Source organism: Ciconia boyciana, chromosome 1 (assembly GCF_034638445.1).
Source record: "Ciconia boyciana chromosome 1, ASM3463844v1, whole genome shotgun sequence".
Taxonomy (NCBI): domain Eukaryota; kingdom Metazoa; phylum Chordata; class Aves; order Ciconiiformes; family Ciconiidae; genus Ciconia; species Ciconia boyciana.
This window is the reverse complement of record NC_132934.1, coordinates 134623404-134650811: the sequence shown is the minus strand read 5'-3', so window position 1 is coordinate 134650811 and position 27408 is coordinate 134623404. Positions and strand designations below refer to the sequence as shown.

At 40.6% G+C, this 27408-nt stretch overlaps 1 protein-coding gene across 6 annotated transcripts in view; it reads left to right on the top strand.

The window, feature by feature from the left end:
* BEND2 (BEN domain containing 2) overlaps window positions 1-25131 on the top strand; it is a 34069-nt gene extending 8938 nt beyond the window's left edge. For 3 of the 6 annotated variants that reach the window (XM_072849229.1, XM_072849206.1, XM_072849224.1), the window contains 10 exons: window positions 2343-2503; window positions 3697-3768; window positions 3950-4039; window positions 7992-8096; window positions 10210-10723; window positions 11922-12122; window positions 13074-13195; window positions 13829-14042; window positions 15242-15445; window positions 20429-25131. In XM_072849229.1, the coding sequence (XP_072705330.1) occupies window positions 2343-2503; window positions 3697-3768; window positions 3950-4039; window positions 7992-8096; window positions 10210-10723; window positions 11922-12122; window positions 13074-13195; window positions 13829-14042; window positions 15242-15445; window positions 20429-20664 (1919 nt within the window). In that variant the 3' untranslated portion in view covers window positions 20665-25131. The remainder of the gene's footprint in view (window positions 1-2342; window positions 2504-3696; window positions 3769-3949; window positions 4040-7991; window positions 8097-10209; window positions 10724-11921; window positions 12123-13073; window positions 13196-13828; window positions 14043-15241; window positions 15446-20428) is intronic. The other 3 variants (XR_012040042.1, XM_072849218.1, XM_072849210.1) reach the window with 3 other exon arrangements.
* Window positions 25132-27408: the final 2277 nt, after the last annotated feature.

Here is a 27408-nt window from a genome sequence, read left to right as displayed (position 1 = left end):
TTCAGCATGTCCTCTTGCCTGTATTGGTGTTGGTCCCACAGAGTGCTGCCATCTTCCAGGCTCTCAGTTCTGGGGGTGCTTAGTGCTAGGAGATGAGTGCTAGCTTGGTCTGTGTGATGGGGACAGAGGGATGAGGTGATCTGGGAAAGGAACCAAACTCTGGAGCTGAGTGGGAGGGTAGGTAGGTTTTAATCTTCACCTAAGAGAACAAATAGTAAGTAATTGCATATGTATTTTTATTACTCAGTTATTGATTGTGATTCCAAAATGATATTAACGACACTAATCTAAATCTACCACAGATCTTGCCTAGGTAGCATCTGCCAGCTCTGCTACAACATTTGTCTGGGTGCTTAATGCAAATTTTTTTTCCAGCTTATGATACTGAATATATTACTGCTTTTCTGTCCTGCCCCTGGCCCTTCCTCTTCTAGTGCATAAAAGGAAAGCAGTTATCTTTGCTTTTCAGTATTTCTCTTAGCTTGTCCCTGTCCCATTGGATTCTTTTTTTCTTCCTTCACTTCTGAGATATTAGTTCTTCTCATGGTTTAACCCCAGCCAGCAACTACGCACCCCACAGCTGCTCGCTCACTCCCTGCCAGTGAGATGGGAGAGAGAATCAGAAGGGTAAAAGTGAGAAAACTCATGGGTTGAGATAAAGACAGTTTAATAGGTAAAGCAAAAGCCGTGCGCGCAAGCAAAGCAAAGCAAGGAATTCATTCACTACTTCCCATTGGCAGGCAGGTGTTCAGCCATCTCCAGGAAAGCAGGACTCCATCACGCGTAATGGTTACTTGGGAAGACAAACATCATCGCTCCGAATGTCTCCCCTTTCCTCCTTCTTCCCCCAGCTGTATATGCTGAGCATGACGCCATATGGTATGGGATATCCCTTTGGTCAGCTGGGGTCAGCTGTCCCTGCTGTGTCCCCTCCCAACTCCTTGTGCACCCCCAGCCTGCTTGCTGGTGGGGTGGGGTGAGAAGCAGAAAAGGCCTCGACTCTGTGTAAGCACTGCTCAGCAGTAGCTGAAACATCCCTGTGTTATCAACACTGTTCTCATCACAAATCCAAAACATAGCCCCATACTAGCTACTACGAAGAAAATTAACTCTACCCCGGCCAAAACCAGCACATTTCTTCTTTCCAGTTGGGCCATGAAATTAGTTCCATTATTTTGCAAAAGTAGTAAGAAGTACCCTTGTAACTTTTCTCATGCAGCCTCTTTTACTTGTGAGGAACTTACTGTAGGTATCCACAAAACTTCCCCACCATACCTTTTCAGCTTGGCCTAAGCTCCAAAAAGCTCCTTCACAGCAGATAGTATAGTAGAGACTTGGTGTTGCCTTTTTATGCCAGCTAAGTTTTTCTCCTTATTTCTCAGAAACCTTCCAAGGTCTCACTTAGCTTCCTAAGCTTTACTTGTCTTTTGGTATCTTCTCTTATCTATATCTATATCTTGTTATCTATATAGTGCTTGGCCCATCTATAGCTAAAATCTGTAGAACTCAAGGGGAAATAGTTACTTTTTTTTTTCTTCTTCCCCTCTTAAGAGTGTGTTTATTTCTAAGAGAGCTGCCATAGCCCTTTCCTGAAAGTTTGAGGTAGAAACCTGTAAATGATCGACAGTAGAGATTTGTCAGTAGAGATACGCCTTTTCTCTTAACTGTGAAAACCCTTTAACGTTCTTCAAAAGGTAGGTCTGGCAATCGTGTGGGCTTCAAAAGAATTAGGATGGAGCAATGGTAAACTGGTAATGGCCTTTTAACTGTGTGCCAGGCCCACAGGTGAAGAGGTGGAGGCATTTTCTGTACCACTTATGGATAGTTTGTGTTTGGTAGTCCCCGACCTACACTAGCTCAACAGAGGAGATAGATCTGGAGCAGATCTTTTTTGTTGCACAGTGCTTCAGTGACAAAACTGGGGGGGGACCCCGTAAGTGTAGGGAGGGGACAGCTGAAGACTAAACAAATGGGAACTGTGTTTTACATTGTGGGTGTATTGCCTGAATTTCAGTTAACTGGTTTTGTTGGGGTTTTGAATTCTGTGACTTTGTACAATGGGATGTGGAAATGAGAACAGAGAATCAACAGTGAAAAGTAAAGCAAATGAAATAGAGGCTGGAGAGAGTTTGGAAGAAAGAATATTAAATTGAATTTATAATTTCAGATCTAAATAAATTGGATTAATAAGTGTTTAATAATATGCTAGTGAACACATTTCAAATAACCAAGCAGTCTGAAAGTAAAAAAAAAAATGGGTAACTGTGCACGTTTCTTGTAGTGAAATGTTTAATGCAATGAGAAACCTGCTAATGTGCTTTGCTTTCTCTCCACTTTTCCAGGAAGCGAAGGCTTACCAGTGCTGGCTGAGCAAGTGGCATCACAAATGAGCCATTCTGCAAGTATGCAGAGAGGAAATGGTCACAGCCCTGAAAAAATGGATTTTGTGTTTTCGCATAATAAAAGAAAAAGATTTGCCCCTACTCTAGTGGAACAGAATGTGGTATGTTTTGCCAAACAGTAGCCCTTTGTTTTGAGGCCAGTTTCAATGTTAATTGGGAATGTAATTTTTTCTTTCACTTTTGGATGCTCATTTGATGATATCCCAGTGAGGAAGTGTGGGTAGGGTATCCATGTAGTGCATGGAAGTTTCTAGTAAAACCTTCTTGTGCTGGATACTATACACATGTATCACAACAGCTACTGTATGGCGGAGAGTAACTTACACTAATTTCCCATGTAGATGCTCTTATTTTTTCAGTAAAAATCTCTACATGCAATTTAGGATAATAAGAATTGAAACTTAGTGTTGAATAAGGATTTATCTCCATGAACAATTCTGTCTAAAGACAGCCTCCATACATTTTTAACTTGAGGCAGTCTGAAGCTTGGTTCATGTCACCATATTTAATTCTTAAATTCCAACAGTCGGGGTGTCTTTAATGCTATAAAAGCAGTTCCACTCTGTTTAATTCTGCCTGTTGTAAAACAAACAAAAACAACACCCCTCACACCCCCAACCATCCTTTTTTTAAAATAAGACCTGATTAAATATGACTTAGTTTAAAAAACAACAAACACAAAACAACAACAGACTCATGAAATCTGTGATGTATGGTAGACAGGAACTGCTCCCATCCAGTAAAAGAAAAATGTCAGAATTGTCCAGGTGGTGGCACTGTTGATTCCTGTCTAAAAGCAGTTTTCACGCAGTAAGAAAATTCTCTCTCTTAGACATTTTTACAGCTTCTGTGTGCAGAGTTATACCCATTGAAATAAACACACATTTTTTTTCAAATTGGTTTATTTAAATTAGTGTTAAAATCTACATAGAGTCTCATAATTACATAAGCCTGGCTATATAGTACATATATAGTTAGATGAGAAAGTTCTGGCTTTAGAATAATAAAATAAAAATACGTATTATTATATAAATTTGCAAGAGGTTTATGTTAAACCAGAATAAGGTACTATTACCACAGAAGTGAGGTGAGTATCCATATGACCTAATCACAGGCACATAAATGAGATGACTGTGTTAAGTCTCGCTTTCTTGGGCCCTCTTGTAGCCAGGGGAGGGAATATAGCTACAACTGAAAGTGTCCAAGTTGGATTCCTAGCAGGTTCTCTCTGTAGTTTATATTTTGAATTCTTTTATTATTCAAAACATTAAAAGTTCCTTATGTTATTTCCCAGATGAGAACCAGGGAAGGAGAATATGAAGATAGTGACAGTGTCATTTATGAGTATGAACCAGACTATGAATGTGTAAGTTAACTTTCTTTTGTTTTACTGACTTTGAAAAGCTGCTTTGGGGATGCATGTTTTGGGGTAGACTAAAATAACATGTGAGGTTTGAAGCTGGGATTTATTGGCTTAATGTGATATCCTAAGACTGTGTATATATTACTAGCTTACACTCTTCTTTTTAATTATTTTGCTGAAAAAGGGGAGTATTGTATCTGAAGCTTCCTACACTGAAGCTTCCTACACTGGAGATCAGCAGAAAACTCTTATGGAGGTCCTCAGTTATTGCCAGGTATTTTTTTTCCTTTATCTCTGAAATGGCATTTAAACAATTTGAGTTACATTTCAGGAAGATTTGCATTCTATATTTGATAACGTATGACTTCATCCTTTCCTGTTGTTCATTTGTTAGTTGTCCACTTAACTTCAGTATTTTCAATGAAAAAATAACTTCTTCATATTCTCTGACTTTTTCACACCATAGCTGGCAAGAATACTTTTCAAATATTAAGCTTTAATACAAAATGTAAAGTCTAGTGATTTATTGGGAGGGGCTTCACAATAATGGGAAAGATCTGACTGTCATACGTACCCAGCTTTTGAAAGCACATGAGGCTTGCCAAAAGTGTGCCAAAATCCTGGTAGTGTTTTGGCGAATTCTTTGCTTTTGACTTCTGAAGCAGTAGCTGGCAAGATTGAAAATCACTGCACTGAAAATTAAAAACATCCCATGTTTATTCAGGTGAGCACTTATGTGACTCCAGAGTCACAGTACTCTCTAGAGAGTGAAAGACATTCAGGCCATGCTTTAGGGAGGATAATTTGTGAGTGGCTTGTAGCCCAGTATTAATGTCTTGTAAGTCTCCTTACACATATATTCAGCAATGCTGTGGAAGAAAATTGACTAAGATTGTATGACTAACATTCTTGCCGCTAGTCTGGGAATGTGTGCTGTAGCAAGTGGTGCTAATGAGAAGATATAGCTTCTTTTGCTGCCTACTAGCCCCTTTCCATCACCTCCATACCACTGTTATCCCCTCCTCTCAGTAAATCTGCCCTAGGGCTACATGAAGCCTTTTAATAGTGCCTGTACTGTCCACACTGATATAAGGTCTTTTAGTGCTTCCTTGAGATATTTCTAAATTTTGGGAAGATTTGTAGATTCTTCTGTCTAAGGATATTTAATTTTTTGAAAAGATAGCTGTCATATTGAAACCTAACTGTTGGTTTTGATAAAATGGAAAATAATTTGAAATTCTGTCGACTACAAATCTATCTAGCAATTTTTTTATAGCCATATGTATTTTTTAAAATTTCTCTGTCTAGTTCTGCTGTAGATCAACAAAAGAAATTGCTTTAGTTAGTTGAAGAAATGTTTCCTCTTTGTAACTCATATAGTTATAATGTCCTTGTGTGGTTTTTGCAGTAATAGCTGATGACATGTGCCTGATACGTATTTTCAAGTTGGCAGTGTCCTTTCAATACTAGACTAATATTCTGTTATCTAATTCCTTTATACTGTTATGGCACAAAGCACATGTCTAAATTGCTGTGTAAGCATCATGTTTGAGTTGCTAAATCCTGGAAACACTGGAGAAGCAACTTTCTGTATCACACAGTAATGTATAGTAATAACTGATGGACTTCAAATGCTTTGGTTTATCTGGCTTTTATGTGTGAAAATTTGGGCATTTACAATAAGACTTAAAGTTTATACCTGATTGCTTTAGTAAGGCAACGTGAATTTTTAACATCTGAAAGAAAACTTGACCTTGGGGATTGACTAAAGATCAGGCACTTTTAATAAAATAAGTAGTTTTTTTCAAATTCTTTATCTTTCATTCTGTGATTATTAAAAATGTGGATGCAATTGATTTCAATGCCATGTTTGTTCTGAAAGGCACAGCTGAGCTGATTTCTCCATACATCATTTACATCTCATTTTCACAGAATCACAGGATGGTTGAGGTTGGAAGGAACCTCTGGAGGTCGTCTTGTCCAACCCCCATACTCAAGCAGGGCCACCTAGAGCTAGTTGCCCAGGACCATGTCCTGATGCTTTTGAATATCTCTAAGAAGGGATATTCCCAACCTTCCTGGGCAACCTGTGCCAGGGCTTGGTCACCCTCACAGGGAAAAAGTGTTTTCCTGATGGTCAGAGGAAACCTCATGTGTTTCAGTTTGTGCCCATTGCCTCTGGTCCTGCCACTGGGCACCTCTGCAAAGAGCTTGGCTCTGTCCTCTGCCACCTCCCCTCAGGTATTTGTATGCACTGATGAGATTCGCCCCTGAGCTTCCTCTTGTCCAGACTGAACAGTCCCAGCTCCCTCAGCCTTTCCTCACAGGAGAGGTGCTCCCATCCCTTCATCATCTTTGTGGCCCTTCACCGGACTCTCTCCAGTATGTCTGTGGCTCTGTTGTAGCGGGGAGCCCAGAGCTGGACCCAGCACTCCAGGTGTGGCCTCACCAGTGCTGAGAAGATGGGAAGGATCACCTCCCTTGACCTGCTGTTAGTACTTTGCCTAATGCAGCCCAGGGTACCATTAGCCACCTTTGCAGCAAGGTTCAATTTGCAAGGTTCAATTGCTCACGTTCAATTTGGTGTCCACCAGGACATCCCAGGTCCTTTTCTGCCAAGCTGCTTTCCAGCTAGGTGGCCCCCAGCACATACTGGTGCCTGGGGTTGTTCCTCCCAGGTGCAGGACTTTGCACTTCTCCTTGTTGAACTTCATGAGGTTCCTGTCAGCCCATTTGTCCTGCCTGTTGACATCCCTCTGGATGGCAGCATGACCCTCTGGTGTATGAGCTGGTCCTGCCCATCATACAGATCGTTAATGAAGATGTTAAACAGGATCAAACCCAATATTGACCCCTGGGGTATTCCGCTAGTTACTTGCCTTCATCTAGACTTTGTGCTGCTGATCATCACCCTCTGGGCACAGCCATTCATCCAGTTTCCAATCCACCTCACTGTCTGCTCATCCAGCCTATGCATCAACAGCTTGTCTGTGAGGATCTTATGGCAGACAATGTTGAAGGCCTTCCTCAAGTCCAGGTAGACAATACCCATTGCTCTACTCTCATCTAGCAGGCTAGTCATTTCATTGTAGAAGTTTGTCAGGTTGGTCAACCGTGACTTTCCCTTGGTGAAGCCATGCTGTGACTGCTCCTGGTGGTATTCTTGTCATTCGTGTGCCTGGAAATAGTTTCCAGGATAGTTGCTCTATCACCTTCCCAGGGATGGAGGCGTGGCTGATCCGTCTGTGGTTCCCTGGATCGTCCTCCTTGCCCTTCTTCAAGATAGGAGTGATATCTGCTTTCATCCAGTCTTTGGGCACTTCTCCCCTTTGCCTTGATCGATCAAAGGTTATCAAGAGTGGCCTCGCAATGACATCAGCCAGCTCCCTCAGCACTCGTGGGCACATCCCGTCAGGCCCTTTGGACTTACGTATGTCTAGTTTGCTTAAGTATTCCCTGACCAGATTCTCTTCCACCCAGTGTGTCTTCCTTGCTCCAGCCTTTCCCCCTGATCTCTGGGACCTGGGATTCCGGAAGGCCAGTCTTGCTAATAAAGACTGAGGCAAAGGTGGCATTGAATCCCTCAGACTTTTCAGTGTCCTATGTTACCAGGTCCCCTGTCTCATTCAGCAGTGGGCCCACATTTTCCTTAGCCTTCCTTTTGTCACCTATGTACTTACAGAAGCCCTTCTTGTTGTCTTGGATATCCTTGGCCTCATTCAATTCTAGTTGGGACTTTTACTTTACAGATAGTGTTTTTCTAAAGATACTTCCTATTGGTGATACAGAAATCAGTATTTCGGTGGCCGCTTATAAGCATTTTACCTGTGTACTTGGAAACTTCCAATGACTTAAAATAGCGTATCATAATACCTAACTTACCTTAGAGCTTGTCAATAGCTTTTCAGTGTAAAATAAAACTTACCAAATAAGTAAAAATAAAACATCTGCTGGAAGCAGGAAGAACAACCTTTAAGTGCCAGCCATGGCAAAGTCACAAGAGTGAGCTTCTTTGAGAATTCTTTTTACTGTGATATTTACCATTATTATTTGCATTTTGTATCTAAGTTGATCTTTAATATGCTTACAGAATGTATATGTTATCTGTAGATCTTACCCAGTTTTAGAGAGGGAATTTTGCCCTTAATTGAACTTTCTTGATTTCTTCAGATTTAACTTGTGTTCTTGTGAAACGATACTGTTTTCACTCTTACATTTGTTGTCAGGCCATGTATGATGCCATTCAGAAATTGGATAAAAAATTTGACCTGCTTCATCGGAAGGTCTCAGAAATGCAGCATACTCGTGTAAAGCCACTGTTGCTCAAACCTGTGAGTATTAAAGACCTAAGAAATTTATTTTTCCTTTAATTCTCTCACTTCCTCTGATGCTTATTTAAAAAAAAAAATCCTCTCCTTTCACTAAAATTAAAATTAGTAGCAAAGTAGTAGACTTAATCAATTTAAATTAAATTATTCTAGATTTCTTATTATACACCAGCTTCAGTCTCCTGTGTTGTTGTTGTCCAGTGGTCGCAGAACGGCCAGTGGCCCCCATGAAATTCAGGATGCTGTGATAGATGCTGTAAAATTCTATTTGTATTGGAATGAACAGAAATGAATTGTGTAGGTTACGTCTTAAACTTGGGTATATTGGTGTTGCTGCTTTATGAGATGTAGTGTACTGTCTCATTGGTTTCTGCAGTTAAAAGAGAGTTTATGCATCACTCGCACAGGCTGGTTCAATTGACTAACTGATTTTTAGGTCTCAACAGTATGTTGTCATATCCATTACAGTATAGAATTGTATTTTTTTTTTAATAAAATACCTTTTTTCAAAATTTTTAACAAGGTTTGATATTCAGTACGCACTATCCATTTTGTTCTTATATGGTCAATCTATTGTTAACTAAGGAGACAGAATATTGGTACTTGTAACAATGCTCTTTAAAAGGAAAACATAACATTATTTTTAAGAAGGTCATAAAATCCATAATGACCTTTCTTTGTCAACAATACTGCAAAGCTTTTAATGTGGCAGAGGTGATCCTGCTGTCAGGAGATGTCAAAACATTAGTAAGGCCATTTGCTTTAAGGGTGGGTAGAAGCGATGATGTTCTTGTGCATGTCAGTTACCAGTAGGATAGTAGGGTTTATTTGGGAATGTGTTTTTGTTGACAACTCCAAGCTTGTACTGTCCACACATCCAAAAATACGAGATTCAGGGAACAAACTGGTCTTGTAAGCTACGTTTGGACCCTGTGACCTCTGCGCTCCTACCCTCCCCTCTGATCACGTGGGATGGCAGCTGCTTTAATGTTCAGATTAAAAGTGACCTGTACTGCCCTTTTTTTTTTTTTTTTTGGAAGGCTTTTATCATTATAAGGTGTAAGGGGGAAGCCAGCAAATGCAACCTGCCAACCATTTTCTTAAGTTCTGCTAGTCCTTTATCTTTAAAACCATCAGAAATGCTGTAGTGTTTTTATAGCCGTACCATTGTTGTATGTGTGATGGGCTAAGGATATAAATAAGGAAAGGTTGGTGGTAAAGGTACTTTTTTTTTTTTTTTTTAATGAGATCAACTCCAATAGTTGGAGAAATGGACAAACTTTCAGGCACATAAGTCTTTCTTCAGGTCACAGATTTTTAAAGGTTACAAGGGTGGAATATAATCAGATTTCTGTAAACAAACAAACAAAAACTACAAAAAGAAAAACAAAAGAAACAAAAAACCAAGCCTAAAGCCACATGTGCCAGCTACATTTGGTAGCTCCTGCTCAGTGACTTGTATTTTGAACTAGAATGCATGCTTTAGGGTGCATGTGTTTCTTAATGAAAGTACTCCAAGTGGTGGAAAGCATAGCCCATCTCTGTCTGTATGTCTTAGTCTCTTTGGAATCTTCCATTGTTGAGGAGATCTGAATGTTTACTGTTTTCAGCTAGCAAGTAAAGAAGGAAGAGAAAGCCAGGAGAGAAAGTGAAATTTTATTTTTTTTTCTTGTTTAAAAGGAAGCTAACATGGTAGTGGAGACACCCCTTGAAAATGCAGCAGACTGGGTCAATGGCTGACAAATTTTAAGTTTTATTTTGCCTGTTCTTTTCTTATAGAGCTTTTTTTAAAGCCTTTACAAAGCTGCCTTTCTCATTATACGTTTCTCTGGCTTTTTAGAAAGCGATTGTGCCAGCACCCCAGGTGGAAAAAACTTGAGAAACGTTGAAGCTGACCAGATAAACTCTTAGTGTTGGAACTACAAGTGAGAATAAAAGAAAGTAGAGGGAAGGCTAAAAAGTAATTGCACTGGCTTCATGACAGTGACTACTTCAATGAAGAGTCTGTTGCAAATAGCATAATTACTAAAATCTAGTCTTCCTGGTTTGCTAAAGAAAAAAATGACCAGATATGTCTAATTCAACCTTTTAATTGTTTTCTGAATCACATTTGCAGAAACCGGGCGGATTTACATACAGAAGTTCCAGTCATTTGCCCCAAGGAAAAATAAGAGTACAAAAATCCATGGAAAGGGGATCAAGTCTTCATCTCCCTTCACCAGGCCAGGGAAGGCATAGCCCAGTCATAAGGGTCGCTTTACAAAATGGCCATGATCAGGTCAATTCCACAATAAAACATGTTCAGGAGAGTCTTCAGCTTGAACTGCAGCAGCCTGTTCGTAGGCAGAGCCCACCACTCCCCACTATAGTTTCTACGCATTCATTGCATTCATCATACACAGCAGCTAACAGGATGCCTGACGTTTCTCCACGATCAAATCTTGTAGCCGGCGTTGTGGAAAGTACTGTCAACATTGCATCTTCACCAGTGGCATCGTCATCGATGCCAGCAACATCTGAGACCAGTTTGGGAAATAATGCTGCGGTGGTGAATTACAGAAATGCATCTGGGAGTGTGAACATTAGTAAAGAACTACCATCATCTTCAGTCTCCATCAATCCTAGCTTTGGTGAGTTCCTTTGTAATAAATACTCAGAAATGAAGGCTAAAAAACTGCTGCTAGTGTAAAAAAAAATACACCTAAAGAAATCTTTATTGTCATTTAGCAAAAGTAAAGGGCAGAACTGATTGCCTTACAAGCATTTCTATAATGGAATACTGTTTAAAACTCTTGAAACAAGGGTCATAGGAATGTTTAACATGCTAGGGATCACTTTAAAACCTCTGCAGTGTATATACAGTTGTATAGACTACCACAAGCCTTTGATTTGCAGTATGTGCTTTGGGTTCTTTTAAGACTAGACTCACTCTTTCTTTCTTGATACTTTTGATGTAAACTATTTTTAACCTATGTACTTGTCATAAGTGATGTATGCATGCTATGCATATCTTTAAAAAGACAAATGAGATGGCCAGTAAAGCTAAGTGATGTGTATGCCTGTATACGTGTTTTGTGTTTAAGAAAGCAACTTACCCGATTTGTGTGAAGGAAATACCTTTTTTCTTGTGGAGGATTTTATCAATGAAAAATCCTTTCTATCCTCAAATCCTCCAGTGTTTGGTTTCTTTCAAAGTACTTAATTCCACAGAAAATGAAGAATTCCATAGATCATCAGGTTATAATAAAGAAGCACATATAAAATAGCACCATGTTTTAAGAACTAATGCATTTCTTTCTAAATTATAAATGTCCTGAGTTATGTGGAAGGCTGAGCTATGAGTTTTTGTTTGCTTTTGGTCTAGAAAATAAGTTCATACAGCTGAAGAGCTGCACGAAGTAGGTGAAATACTCAGTTATCTGTCTGCGAATTTGTAAACAGTGTATGATTTAACAGTACTATGTATGGGTATGCCATTCTTCATGGGTCATTGTCTTGAAAACATACATGGTATCTGCACATGTATAAAATGGGCCAGTCTGAACATTTGGGACTCTTATGTGTCTAATGTATTTTCTTGGGTGCTGTTATTTCAGTTAGTTACATTGGTGGTTAACGTGAATCAAAAAGATATTTCTGTTACCATTCCAATTTAAAGCTGCTTTTTTAAGAGCAAAGATAAGTACTTAATACATAGTAGAATTAGCTGTAGTGGAGAACGTATACCATAGAGGTCAAGAGAAAGAGTTTGAAAAAGTGTTCTTTTTTTAACAACTTGCTTGGGTTTTTAAATTTTTTTTTTCTTTAAATCCTTTTGTTTTACAAAAGAGTTTGTTGGTGACCCAGTAAGAAATGTAAAAGTTCTTGGAAGCTATTTGATGAAAGCTCGGCATAAGACTAAACCAAAGTATGCAGCGCGCTACTTAGTTCGTGTCTTGTTCCCCAAGGAAACATTATTGTGCAGCATTATGGGAGTGAGTGCACGAGGGCGCAGAACATTGGATCCAAACAAAATTGCTGCAATAAGAGGTATGCTACCTTTCAAAATGCACGTATTTACTTCTTTAATACTTAAAGTTTTTAACTTACAAGGAGTCCTTTTCTGTATGTTTCTGCTAATCATTGTCTAGCAACTGGTAGATTGATAAATGCGGTAGTGGATGTGCTCCACTCTGCTGTGTCTTTTGGTTTTGAAATTCCTGCTTTGTAATTCTCAATGTTTGTTTTTCTTCAATGTGGATAAAACAATTCTGATTTCTTCTAGTTTTTGTGTATTTCATCAGTCATGCTGATTGTTTCTAAATTTTTTGTTACAACTTACTTTGTGTGTGGCATGGGTTTTGTGGGGTTTTTTGTTTCTTTGATTTGGGTTTTGTTTGGTTTGGGGTTTTTTTTATGGCTATTGTCTACTTGGGACAAATGTTAACTGGTGATTCTTAAATGCTCTTTTCTTAAGTTCATTTCTCTTGTTTGAGAAATGGTGAAGATGGGGAGGGCATTTTTTTTTTTAAATGTCAAACCATTTACACAGATCCCATGGCACGTGTGTGTGAACCTATACATCATCATCTTCGTGTTTAAAGGGTGAGGGATTACTTAAGCCACATGAAGTAGTTGCAGCATCAGCATTACCCTGCCTCTGTTTTTTTTGTAGGGGTTTTTTTGTTGCGTTGTGGTGGTTTGTTTTTTTTTTAAAGTTCATATGATAAATCACACCTTTCCCATAATTCTACCAGGAAATGCTTAATAATAAAAGCGTTATTCACAACAGCTCAAAAAAGTATCACTGCACATATTAAATTCATAGTGCTGCTTAGCTTCAAAATGTGAGTTTACTATCTCTCTTTAATGGAAATCTAAAGCTTCTAAATGGACAATAGTAAATGTGAAGCATTTCTTAGCTTTCTTTCTAAATTAGAATACTTTTAAATACTGCTTTTTGTCACAAAGCTTAAAAAATTTTCTACGTTTTATATGCAGAATTTCTTGCAACTAACTTTCCAAACTATGATTTGAGCGAGCATGGAAAAGACTGGAAAACCTGTATCACAAATGTCAATGCTATGATCCGCTGTTTACGCTCTGAAACAAAAATAAACCCAGTAAGTTGTCTCAGGGTGATAATTTATTAAGTACTAAGTTTGTGCTTCTTTATCAAATGAAGTATTTGAACTGCTCATCATACGAGTGCTCGAACTAGAAATTCCTTGGGTTCTGTTTTTGCATTGCTCAGCATAGGCCTGCTGACTGCAGCACTAGTTCCATATGGGGAATACTGGAAGCGTATCCCTTTCTCTTGCTCTGCCTCTTCCGGCTCCTGTGTCCAGCCTTTAGTCAAGAGATGTATAAGCGTAGGATACTGGAAGGAAAGCACTGTAAATGTTGCCAGAAGTAGTGTCAAATTTGATTGCGAGCTTAAACATGTAGCTGCTAGCACTGTTTTCATAGGCTTTCCTTCAGATACGTCCAGCCATGTATTTCAGCTTTATATTGACTGAAACATCACTCCCAAAACACCTGTAACTCCATTTACCTCTGCTTCTAAAAAGCTTCATGTAAATCTGTGAATATGTAGTATCTGTTTCACCTGTGGTTTTCATGATTGGCATTCAGGAGTAACTATATTGTAAATATCTGGAATCTAATTTATACTAAATGGGAAATGAACTGGAATGCTAATTAGAAAACTGGTAGGCTTTTCCCAGTGCATGTGCTAACCTCATTTAATGTTTCAGGAGACAGCTGAAGGGAAAGAAAAAGTGGCTGACACTCCAGACACATCTCATTGTGTAGATTTAAATTATAATGAAGATAGTGAAGGTAATTCTCAAAACTGCCAGAAAATGACCAGCTCCACAACTGACACATTGCAGAATTCAGGATTGGATAAGTTTCCAGAAGCTTTCCACACACCTTCGGTCAAGAAACCGCAGTCTTTGGAGCCTATGGGTAAACTAAAAAATTTTTATCTTCTGGATTTGTGTGTTACATTTTTAAATGGTTAATTGAGAGGCAGAAGATGCTACTGTTGGTGAAATTGTGTAGTAAAGGGATTTGCTGAACTACGTGACTCTTCTTTTCCTCTTAAGGCAGTGACTTGTTGTGTGTGTGTATATGTATATATATATGTGTGTATATATATATAGTAGGTCTTCATGGGAGCGAACAAGAACATTATCTGGCTAACAGAACAAGTGTTTGCATCTACCAGTGTCCTGTAATGCATATCCACTGTAAGACTGGAAAGTTCAGCTGTAAGATATTCTGTTCAGTTTCTCTGAATAATTACTTCTCAAGAATTATTTCACAGTTGCCCTGTTTTGGTTTTTTTTATTTGGTAGATATTCTACCTTAATGGAGTAAGCTAGCTCAGAATATCTATTGAATGGTATTGTAATTTTAGAAGAAAAGCACACCTTTCTGTAAAACCGACAATTTAGGATAATAAAAACCTTAAAGCAGCCTTTATACTTTTTTTAAAAATAACGCACAATATACAAATGCATTGGAAAAAAATTCTATGTACAGCATGTGATGCCTCTAGAGAGCTTCAAGGAGAATGAGCTGAGATTAGTTGCCCTTGGAAATAATTTATTTGATTAGAATCACTTTGGGGCTCTATCAGATCTGCTCCTGCACCCAAGATTTGTTAGTCTGATCCCACAGACCTCCTGATTTAATATACGTTTTGCCCTTTTTTTTTTTTTTTAAAGTTTGCAGTGGAGTCAGGTTGAAGTAGTTAAAAAATATTCGCTCTGTCTTTCAGTTTCCACTTACGGGATCTAAGCACCATTGAAATAGCAGAACTTTTACTTACGTAATTGGAATAGCATCATCTTTTCACATGAGATGAAAACAATTTAGAAAGCAATCATTAATAATGCAGGTTACATTGCTAGCATTGCTGAAAGCATATCAGAAGTGCTGTTACATTGTTGTAAAACAGGCAGGGTTTTTTGGCTACTTGGACATTTGTCTGCAATATGGTACATTTTAGTATTAGCTGTAGTGTTAAATGGTTTTGCTCTGGGCTTTCCAAGCAAGGACAGTAGTTTTAGGGAGAACTTTTTCTGTCCTAGTTTTAGTGTAATACAGGCATTTTGAAGCATGGTCAGTACTGGATAAGTAAAATTTCTCTCCCTCTCCAGAACTTCTTGGAAGTCCATGGCGCAATGTTCAGTTGCCTTTCTCAGTCATATATGTAGCTAAGGGGAAGTCTCGGCCAGAGTTGTCAGCTCGCTACCTAATTCGTCATATGTTCACTGAAGATGTGCTGGTAAAAAGCAATGTATATGGTAATCTGGAACGTGGCATGAGCCCACTGGACTGCAACAGAATTAATGCTCTCAGAGGTAAGTAAGAAAATCTGTGTTGGAATGATAACATGGGGAAATTAACAAGAGTGATTAACTTTGTATCTTACGAACAAACCATGGAGCTTCAGAAATAAGCCTGTGAAACTGTTCTGACAGGTATTAGTGCAAGCAGTGGAACAAGTTGAGAGAAAGTAGATGAAGTTATATTTAAGCAACTCAAGGAAGTCTCCAGATCACAAACCTGGTTTGTATGAGGAAACTCAGTATCCATGGCATCTGCTTGAAAGGGCAACACAGTGGGAGATGGAATCAGTCCCAGAGGATTCTGGAGAGTGTTGTGAATAATTTCTTGATACAGGGGCTAGGTAGGCCAACCAGAGGTAATGCACAGCAGGTTATGGTGCCCTTCACAAAAAGGGTTGGGGTGTGATCATTGGTGGCAGTATTGCCTGTAGAGACTATGAAATAATGGACCTCAGGGTCCTGAGTAGAGTTAAAAAGGTCTGAGAGTACAGACCCTGTAGCTTAGAAGAGCAGACTTTGGCCTATTCAGGAAACTCATTGGTGGGAGCTTGTGAGAGACAGCTCTGAAGAGGAGAGAAGCTCAGGAAAGCTGGCAGGTCTTGATGAAGGACAGCATTCTGCAAGCACAAGAGAATCCATCCTGCTACTTAGAAGAACTGGTAGAGTTATGGGGAGGCAGGTTTGGCTAAGCTCGGAATCCATAACTGAGCTCCAGTGTAAGCAGTATATAGAGATTGGAAGTGAGGACGGCTTATGAAGCGGAATTTAGCAACTTTGCCTGGGAGGAGTGTTGGAATGGTGTCAGGAAAGCCAAAGCTCAGCTAGAGTTGAGACTTGCAAGGAGTGTCAAGGCAGCAAGAAGAGCTTCTACCACAACATTAATATAAAAGATTGAGCAAGAAGAGTGTGGGCCTGTTGCTGAATGGGGCAGATAACTTAGTGACAACAGAGTCAGATTAGGCTGCGGTGCTCAGTGCCTCCTCTGCCTCAGTCTTCACCATGAAGGTGTCTCAGGCCTCTGGGTGGTGGTGGTTGGAAACAGCATGTTTTTACCTAGGGTAAATCATGTTTGACTCACCTGATTGCCTTGTCTGATAAAACGACTGGATTTGTGGACGAGGGGAGAGCAGTGTCTGTCACTTATCTTGATTACTTTTTTAGCAAGGCTTTCAACACTGTCTCTGACAATATTTTGGTATTCATGTTGGGATGTTACAGTTTGGGTGGGTGGACAACGTTAAAAGACTAGATGGATGTTTGTGTTCAGAGGGTAGGGAGTCATGCTCTACTTGGGTGACTGACACATGGGGTACTGCAGGGGTCTGTCCTGGTACCTGGCCTTTTTAGCATCTTTATCTATGACTTGAAGACAATGGAGAACGCTCATCAGGTTGCATTTGACAGCAAATTGGGACTGTATTAACAGGTGCACAGCCAGCAGATCAAGGGAAAGTATTATCTCCCTCTGTTTAGCACTCATGAGTTTGCATTTGGATTACTGTGTCCAATTTTGGGTCCCCTAGTACAAGAAAGAGATACTGATAAAGCTGGAGGGCCACCAAAAGGGACAGGGAACTAGAGCACTTGACTGGTGAGGAAACTGGGCTTATTTAGTCTGGAAAAGAGAAGGCTCCAAGGGGATCTAGTAGCAGCCTACCACTATCTGTCTTCTCAGTAAACTTCTAGAGTCAAGCTGTTGGCAGCATTGAACATGGGAAGATGAGAGACTACAGGCATAAATGGAAATGAGAGGTTCAGACTGGCTATGAGTAGACTCCTTTTTCCACACCTCAGTGGACAGAGCCTTGAGCGACCTGGTCTGACCTCAGAGTTGTCCCTGCTTTGGGCAGAAGGTTGGAGTAGAGACCTCCCGAGGTCCCTCACGGCCTGAGTGACCGTGATTGGAAAGGAACAGATTCAAGTGCCTTGCCCTTCTGAGGGCTCAGAGATCAGCTGTCCCTATTTGCCTAAGAGGCTCAATTGAGAGAAAAGGTCTCAGCAAATGATTTGGTGGTTTAGAAGCTACAGGTGGGATAAGGACTGCTGCCAAGTGAACAGGCAGCATTTTGAATTAGACCAGTTTGAGCTATTTGAATAACGAATCTATACTGAAGTGTGTCGTTTCAAATAATGTATAACAGCCTATTCCACTGTATGAATATGGACAGTTTTGCACTTTCCTCAGCTTACATGAATCCAGGATGTCTTCAGGAAATTGGTACTGTTTATTCTATTTGCAAATGCTAATTCCAGAAGCAGAGGGAGGGTATGTTATGGTTGGAGTTGTAGCAGATGTTTTGCCTTCTGCATTGTTCTTGCTTCAGCATTAAGACTTCTGGAACACTGATCCGTGCTCCTTCCTGAGAGGGAGTCTTCTGTTAGTCTCATTTGGTCCCTCCTGCGAGGCTGGATAAAGCAAGCAGAACTGTGACAGTAGAATTAGCTTAACAGTTATGTAGCAAGTGAGGAGGAATGTGAAGCAGGTTGTAGGTAGAAAAGGTGTATGGGGTTATCACACAGAAGAAAAGTTGGCATTATCTGGTAAGATTTAAGTATGGCCAGCACAAACAATGGTGTTGGGGGAAAGATCATCAGGTTTTTGGTGGCCATTTGCTCTGTGGCTATTACAGCATCTTAAAGAGAGTGTTCAACATATTGCATGACCAAACCTTTTCAAATACAGAAATCTTTCCACTTTTTCTCTAATTTTCTGATTTCTTGTTGTATTTTCATTGTAAAAGTTGGCTTTTTCTATGAGAAACCTGAAGAGAAAATACTTTGCCGGGAACTCTTTAAGTTTTGCTTGTGGGATGTTATTTACTGGGCTGGATCCCAGGCTGCAGGCAGTGTAATAGTGGAGTGCCTTCAACATTTCCTGACACCACTGGCTTGATGTAGGGTCTTACTTATGATATCATTGTGGGATAGTGCTCACTGGGTTAGTAAGGTTGCATATTTGACTAGTTACCCTTGTCTGGATGACACTCTTAGTCATATGATTTAGTTTTAGGTAGTCCTATGAGGCGCAGGGAGTTGGACTTGATGATCCTTATGGGTTCCTTCTGACTTGAGATACTCTACGATTCTATGATTCGTCACGCTTTTTGCAACGTGCGTCTCCTAACAAATCTTGAAACTGCTTCTCCTCCATGTCTGGAGTGTAGGGAGGTTGAAAGGTTTGTTAAGATCTGGACAGTGCAGCGTAACAGCTCTGCAGGTGTGACAAGATTGCCTCGAGGATGCAGCAATAATGCTAAATAAAATGGAGCTGGGACTTGCACTCTCTGGACTGACGTCTGGGCATGGCTTGAGGGACAGAGCATGCCAGAAACCATTCCCGATATAGCAAGACTATACATAAAAGTGGGCTTTCCCAAACCGTACATATTCTTTCACCACCAGGCTAGGAAGCTTTGCCACTTCAAGCGTCGCCACATACTCTCATAGTAAACATATTTTGTTTCATGACATTTTGAGCTTAAGAAGCATTCAAAAGATGTATTAAGTGTGTTCCTGCAGCCCTAAGACACCACAGAGGCTCCAGAGCAGATGAGCGACAAAGTCCTCTGTGTTGCGGTTGCAGCCAGGCTGTGTCACTTGGCTCTGGGGCCAGAGGGCAGCCCCTGGCCCTGTTTTCTTTAACATTATAACAGCCTGATTGGATGACAGCATCAACTCCCTGAATGTAACCCGGCAGAGCAGGAAGGGGCCCCACATAGCCTTATGGTAGTCCCAACAATTGGTCAGTTTCTGTGAAAGAAAAGGCATAATTTAAAAGCTGTTTCATGGCCATGTACAAAGGCTCTGTAGGCCTGGTAGTAGGAATTCCTGTTCTGTAGCTCTGAGGCCAAGCATTTTCTTTAATTTGCTGTCAGGGATGGACGGGGAGAGAGCCTGGCTGCTGCTTCAGCCAACAGCTTGTGTATCCTTTATCAGCATAGTTTACTACAGGAGCATCCTGGGAATGAAAGAACCTAAGGTGCTCTTGCTTCCCCCCACACTCCTCCTTGAGCAGAGTAAACTGCAAGAGCACAAGTTTTTTTCTCTTATTTTCTTCTTTCAGACCCATGCTTTTCTGGCAAAATAGGTTTCCAGGTTTGGAACTACAAGTTAAAATATCAACTGTAAACAATGATACTATATTAGATTTTTACTTGCAAGTATGTGTGAGAGCAGTGGAAGAACAAAACTGACATAATATCAACTAGCTATACCTTTCATTCTACTAAGGTAAATCTAGATGTTAATCAGAGAAGTAGAAATAGTATTATTGCCTTTGATTTGAAATTACAGGTGAGAATTCCTTTTTGGTGCTTATTTAAATCTTTGAGGGGCTTGGTGAGAGAAAGCATGTCAGATAAGCTCAGAAGGACAGTCATTCAGTAATTAAAAAAAAAAGAAAAATTAAAATCTGTTTTTAAAACTACTCATTTTACTTGTTGAAGGGGAGAAAGGTGCTGTAGTCTTACCTTATTTATCCCATTGATAGTGAACTCAAGTATTTGTTTACTGATCTTGTTGCAGTATGGTAAGGAACAAGCTCTTGCAGTTTTTCTGTCACTGTTGTTCCTCTACAGCTGTGTTATGTTGAATTGTTGTGTTTCATTTTAGTGAATATCATTGTCTGAGATCCTCTGAAGGAGGGCTTGGTCCTGCCAAACACTGGTCATTCTGAAATGGAGCCTGAGATTTCTTTGCTCTGGCTGACCACATTAGAAGCTGAAGTTATTCAGCACTTCAAAGGATCGAGCCCACGTAGTACATGGTTACATGCTTTCTTTGCCTTTTTTTTTTTTTTTAAGCGCTTAGACCTTTTGTTACTCATTTTCAAATTAAACAGAAAGAGGGGGGGAAAAAATATCTGCCCTCTAGCTTTGCTCTTCAGGCTTCATGATATGCCTAGCTGTCCTTGTTTTGGTTTAATTACATCCAAAAAGAGTATATAGCTTGCATAAATAATTGATAACTCACTATTATATACTTGTTTATTTTTAGACTTTCTTCAAGAGAATTATCCATCCTTTGATCTAAAGGAAACTGGATATGATTGGAAGGCATGCGTGGCTGCCATAAACAGCACAATCCGCAGTCTCAGACATGACCATAAAAAGGCTACAGTTGGAATCCGCCGGAAACTCTTGGCAGTGCCACCACTGAGTGCAAAGAGTCCTCCACAGAGTCCTACTTCAGTAAAGCCATTTGAAAGTGACACTATCAATCTCACAGACTGAAGCTCTCTAACATCTATCTGAAATCATAATTTAGCAGGTTTTTATAAATCACACGTAGAAGCCTATTACATTGAATTGTCCTATTATATACTGTGTTGTCAGCAGCACTAAATAGTATTATTTCATGAGACCAAAGTTAGAAGAAGACATTGGGAACCCTAACTCCTTGTATAAGTAGCATTTGTGCTCCTCAGAAATTACTTCCACTGTTCCCTGTAGCATTTGCAATGTGCTCTCCCCTACAAGCACTGTCCTCTCATGATTCATAGACTCTGAAAGATTAATCTGATTAGAAAAGATGCACAGTGCATCAGGTCAGCAGAAGCAGATAGAAATGTGGAGAGCAAAGAATGGTCCTCCTTGGAGGAAGACTCATAAATTATTTAATTATGTGTGAGGAATGAAATTTGCTTTGACAGTTGGATATTGTAAGCGAAAATACCTAATGCAGAAAGGAAAACAAAATTTTTTTTTAATTGCATCTAGCTAACTTGTTATATCTCTCTCTCACTTTTTTGCCTCCTGTAGCAGTCTTTGTTGTAGGATAAGGGAAGAGGCAGACAACAATGTAAGTACAGTTGGTAATATTTTCTTTGCTCTGATTTAGCTCTACAAAAGCACAAAAAAAGCATCCAGAACAAACAGTCCAATGGTTGGTTGTGTTTTTTCTTGATGAAAATTAAAGAAAATACTTCAGGAGCTTGGTCTGCTGTTCAGTGGCATATGTCTCATCCACTGGTGTGGATGTCCACAAGACGCAAATCTGCTGCAACTTTCATCTAGAGGATTTGGATCCTGATTCAGATTTGAGAAATAATAATTTCCATCAGCTACAAGTCCTTGGTCCTTCAGTTAAAACCAAGGACACATGCTGTACTGTTGGTATGCAGTCAGAGATGACCAGCATCAGTAGTATTTCTTCTCAAGCTCATAATCATAACTTTTAATACTCAGGTCTACAAGGCTAGGCATGTTTGCTTTGCTGTCGGGGTAGGCTGTTGTTCTAGAGACTTGTCATCCTGTCTTTGTTAACTTAAAATCTTGAAAGGTGTGCAGTGACTGTTCACAGAGTCACAGAATGGTTGAGGTTGTAAGGGACCTGTGGAGGTCATCTGATGCACTCCCCTGTTCAAGCAGGGCCACCTAGAGCCAGTTGACCAGGACCATGTCCAGACAGCTTTTTAATATCTCCAACGATGAAGACTCCACAACCGTCCTGGGCAACTTGTGCAAGGGCTCAGTCATTGTAACAGTAAAAAAATGTTTCCTGATGTTCAGAGGGAACCTCCTGCGTTTTGGTTTGTGCCCATTGCCTCTGGTCCTGCCACTGGGCACTACTGAGAAGAGCCTGGTTCTGTCCTTTTGGCTCCGTCCTCTTTGCAGCCTTCCCTCAGGTATTTCTATACATTGATGAGATCCCCCTTGAGCTTCCCCTTGTCCAGACTGAACAGTCCCAGCTCTCTCAGCCTTTCCTCACAGGAGAGATGCTCCAGTCCCTTCATCATCTTTGTGGCCCTTTGCTGGACTCTCTCCAGTATGTCTGTGCCTCTCTTGTACTGAGGAACCCAGAGCTGGACCCAGCACTCCAGGTGTGGCCTCACCAGTGCTGAGGAGAGAAGGATCACCTCCCTTGGCCTGCTGGCAACATCTTCCATGCAGCCCAGGGCACCATTAGGCTTCTTTGTGGCAAGGGCTTATTGCTGGCTCATGTTCAACTTAGTGTCCACTAGGACATCCCAGGGTACGCTCTGCCCCATCATCCAGATCATTAATGAAGATGTTAAACAGGATCAGACCCAATATTGACCCCTGGGGTACACCACTAGTCACTGGCCTCCAACTAGACTTCGTGCTGCTGATCATCACCCTCTGGGCACAGCCATTCATCCAGTTTCCAATCCACCTCACTGTCTGCTCATCCAGCCCATACATCAACAGCTTGTCTGTGAGGATCTTATGGCAGACAATGTTGAAGGCCTTCCTCAAGTCCAGGTAGACAATATCCACTGCTCTCCTCATCTACCAGGCCAGTCATTTTATCGTATAAGTTTATCAGGTTGGACAAGCATGACCTCCCCTTGGTGAAGTCATGCTGTGACTACTCCTGATGATTTTCTTGTCCTTCATCTGCCTGGAAATAGTTTCCAGGATTAGCTGCTCTATCACCTTCCCAGGGATGGAGGCGTGACTGATTGGCCTGTAGTTCCCTGGGTTGTACTCCTTGCCCTTCTTCAGGATAGGAGTGATATCTGCTTTCATCCAGTCTTTGGGCACTTCTCCCGAAGTGACGATCAAAGGTTATCAAGGTCAAAGGTTATCAAGAGTGGCCTCGCAATGACATCAGCCAGCTCCCTCAGCACTCGTGGGCGCACCTTGGACTTACGTATGTCTAGTTTGCTTAAGTATTCCCTGACCAGATTCTCTTCCACCCAGTGTGTCTTCCTTGCTCCAGCCTTTCCCCCTGATCTCTGGGACCTGGGATTCCGGAAGGCCAGTCTTGCTAATAAAGACTGAGGCAAAGGTGGCATTGAATCCCTCAGACTTTTCAGTGTCCTATGTTACCAGGTCCCCTGTCTCATTCAGCAGTGGGCCCACATTTTCCTTAGCCTTCCTTTTGTCACCTATGTACTTACAGAAGCCCTTCTTGTTGTCTTGGATATCCTTGGCCACATTCAATTCCCATTGGGCTTTAGCTTTCCTAACTTAATCCCTGGATGCTCAGACAATGTCACTGCATTCCTCCCAGGTTACTTGTGTTTTCTTCCACCCTCCGTATGCTTCCTTTTTGTGTTTGAGTTTATCCAGAAGCTCATCCATACGGGCCTCCTGGCATTTTTCATTGTTCTTGTTCGTTGAGATGGATCTCTGGAGCTTGGAGGAGGCGATCCTTGAATTTTTAACCAACTTTCTTGGGCCCATCTTCTCTCCAGGGTCCTAATCCCATAGGACTCTTCCTAGCAGATCTTTGAGGAGACCAAAGTCTGCTCTCTTGAAGTCCAAGAGAGCCTGCTTTTGTGAGCCTGCTTTTTACCCTCCTCCCTCCCTTCAGGACCCTGAACTCCACCGTCTCATGGTCACTGCAGCTAAGGCTGCTTTTGACTTTCACATTCTTGAACAAGCCCCTCATTGTAGGCGAGTATGAGGTCCAGCAAAGCACCTCTCCTCATTGGCTCCTCTATCACTTGGAGGAAGAAGTTATTGTCAATAATAAATATTCATGCCCTTGCCTTTCCTTTCTGTCCACACAACACTGATTTATTAGTGCACTGAATTATATATTAAAAATCCAAACAAATTTTGAAAATCACTTGGATGTTGAACTCATAAAAATGAATGAAAATTAATGACTATATATATTCAATTTCATATCCCCCTCAGTTTCATTTGTAAGTTGAAATTCAACAGCAGTAACTGTGCAGAAGTTAATGGCTTTTTTTTGTTGGGTGGGTTCTTTGTTTGGGGTTTTTTGTTTTGTTTGTTTTCAAAAGAGGAAGTATTCGCTATATGGTTTTCTGTTACTTGTTTTTCCAGCATCAGTCACACAGGCTTCTCACTGTCTACGTATTGGCTCACTGGTGCGTGAACCTGCCTTGCCACTTGCATTACGTCTGAGTGTAGTCTCAGATATGTCCAACTTTTTCACAGAAAGATGCTTCTCAGAAGGCTGACGCAGGGAACCAGTTTCACCTCTGAAAGCTGATGCAGCTGTGGTTTCCAGAATTATGCCTGTGTACGTAGCAGAACAAGATTTAACTGAATCTATCCTCTACAAGGCAAAGGTTTGAGGTTTTGTTAGCAATAGGATAAAATAGTGAAGTTACTTGTTCTCACTTCTATTCATAACAAACAGGCAGTGTTTATTATATACATTATAGGATCAGCTTTTTTATTGCAAGTTAGGATATGCAATGGCCTTATTAGATATGAAATTAGTAATTTAAGTTTCCCCTACCACCTCCTTGCAGAAGTCTTCTGTAGGATTTAAGAAATAGGCTGAATTTCTGATTTTTTTTTTTTAACTAGAAATGTTGTACTGCAGATTTGGTTGTTCTGGTTTACTGCTAACAAATTCTGCTGTTACTGTTCTATACAATTGTTCTTGTAAATGCCAAGAACTTTGTTGCGTGTAGATATTACTAGTTCCAAACCTCAGAAAAAGCCAAAAATGCTTATATTTTTTTCAGTAGTTTTGTGAAACTTTTTCACTGTCCTTCACAGATTTTAATGGTAGAATGATATATTTATTGAATGACCTGTCTGGCACTGAAATCTGTTAGTGTGGTGCATACCTATAGCTTCCATATGGAAAAGATTATTGAATAATTGAAAAAAAAGTAGAAATAGTTTTCTTGTTTCTGTTTCAAATGTATCAATTTTTGCTAACTTTTATAAAATAAAATTACAGTATTTTGCTGTTAGGAATAAAGTATTTTACAAATAAAGCTAGCATATAGCTCCTTGACTACATACGTGTGTCTTAACTATTTCTTGCACTGTGGATCTACAGTTCAGGTACAGTTTCATCTGAAAAGATTCTTTTGATCTCAAAAGAATTCCTTTCAAGAACCAGGGCTTTGAGGAGATCTGCTGATTGAGGTGAGATGATTTCCAAATTCAAATTGCCTTAACTGATTCAGTAAACCAAAGCAAACTCTTTTGGACTTTACTGGTCAGTTACAGCTTTGTGTGAGCTATCTCAAATGGAGATTTCCACAAAATGGTAGGGGTTGAGTAAAATTTTTAAGAAACTCCCTTTAAACTGGTGCATTTTTAGTAGGCTAGGCCTTATTCACTCAGTGGAATCAGTTTCCGTGTTAGTCCTTATTCAAGGAATAAAACAGGGCTGGAAGGTAATCTGCTCATTTGAAACATCTGAGAGTTTACTACCAGTCCTCCATCTTTGTAGTCCTAATATCTGTCCCTAATGCAATAAGAGTCCTTCCTCTGTACAGTGGAGCTGGGCCACTTTATTCATGCATGATTGACGTCTCTGGATTTGAGATTATATTTCATAGTTCATCTGGTACTTCTAGCATCAGACTTGACAGCCCTCTAATCTAGTACTGTTCATGTCCAGGATCTGGTGCACATTTCCTGATAACATGTAAAATGTTATGCTTTCTTGATAGATCTATTGTAGCCTCGTGAATGGTGGGGTATACAGTATTTTCATATGATATATTAATAATTATATGTATAACTATGATCTGCAAAAAGAAAATATCATTTAAATATATATTACACAAGTATTAAAATACTTTAGTATTAATTTTCATCTTTGGATTGACCCTAAACACTGGAAGTGATACGGAAACAAACACCATGACAAAATTCCATCCCAATCTCCAGTTCTCACTTGCAACGGTTGTGGATTTCAGCAGAGGTTTTGTGTGCGTCAGACCTGCAGTACTGGGTCTTGCCGCATTAGTGGTCAGATCCTTGTTCCTATAAATAAATCTTCCTGCAAGAACAACACCTTAATGATTCTGTCTCCAACATAGCACTTGCATAGTAGTTGGAAAAAATTGCAAGGGAGTGCCTTTCCCTTCCTTCTACAATATGAAGAGGGTGGGGGTTTGGTTGGGGATTTTTGTTGGTTTTTTGAAGCTTAGATCCATGAAGTAGCTATTGGGTGACTGATAAGCTTTCTGTGTCAGATCCTCCTCTGCTCTTGGGCAGTGTTGTTTCAAATTAGATAAGCTGCTAGAACCTTTTCCAGCAGACTTCTTAAGCGCTTGCTCCCACGTTGCTGGAGAAGATAGGTTGATATGTGAGCAAGTGAAATGAACAGAGCAAACGTTCATTGGCCTCCCTGAGCCTGGCAGTCCCTTAAAGGGTTTTCTGTAGGAGTTGGGAGATAAGTCTCCATGAAATACTTCCACTCTTCCTTACCCCTCTGTTGTAGTGTGGATGATTTTTATGCATTTGTGAGATGGATCACTGCCTGCTCTTGTCTAACAAATGAATATAGTTGTTCATTGCACTTAATGTCAGGGAGCAGCTTGGGTGGTGCTCCCCCAGAGAGGGAGAGCAAGCCGGGGCCGAGGGCACCCGCAAGCATGGGCAGCACCATGCCCTTTCCCACAGGGTGCTCGGATCAGGGCTGGAGTGGTGACTGGCAGGGACTGCTGACAGTCCCGGAGGAGACAGGGTAACGACTCAGGTGCGGTGTCCAGTCAGCAGCAGCAGAGACACTGCTGCAACGTGGGTTTGAGGTTCATGCAGGAGATGGGGCCAAGCAGGACTGGGGACCTGACTATGACCAGGATGCCCTGGTCCCCCTGCCCGGTAAGGGAGGCTGCAGGGGACAGGGCTGGGCATCGCCAACCTGTGGCATGGCCCTGCAGGGACAAGGCCAGAGCTGTGCTTGCAGGGAGGTCCCAGGCCCATGCGCAGGGGTGGCCAAGAGGGACGGGGTCAGGCTGCTCAGGGCAGCTAAGGCCTCTTGGTGCCCCTTGGGGGTCTGATCAAAAATTTTGCTTGTTCCACAGCAAGTATGTAAATAACCCATCTCACAGACACGTTCAGCTTTAATAGCCAGAACTCATCCCTTAGTACCAATACCATTATTTCCTGTTTTCTTCAAGCATTTGTTCAGATGGTTTGATGGAAGTGCTCATAGGATTTTAGAATATGATGTAGAAAAGGCTAAATATTTGTGCAGTTCTTTAATTTTTTTAATAGATATGGCAATGCAATAACTTTGTAGTTCTCTTGCACAATCACTGATTTCTTTTGTTCAGT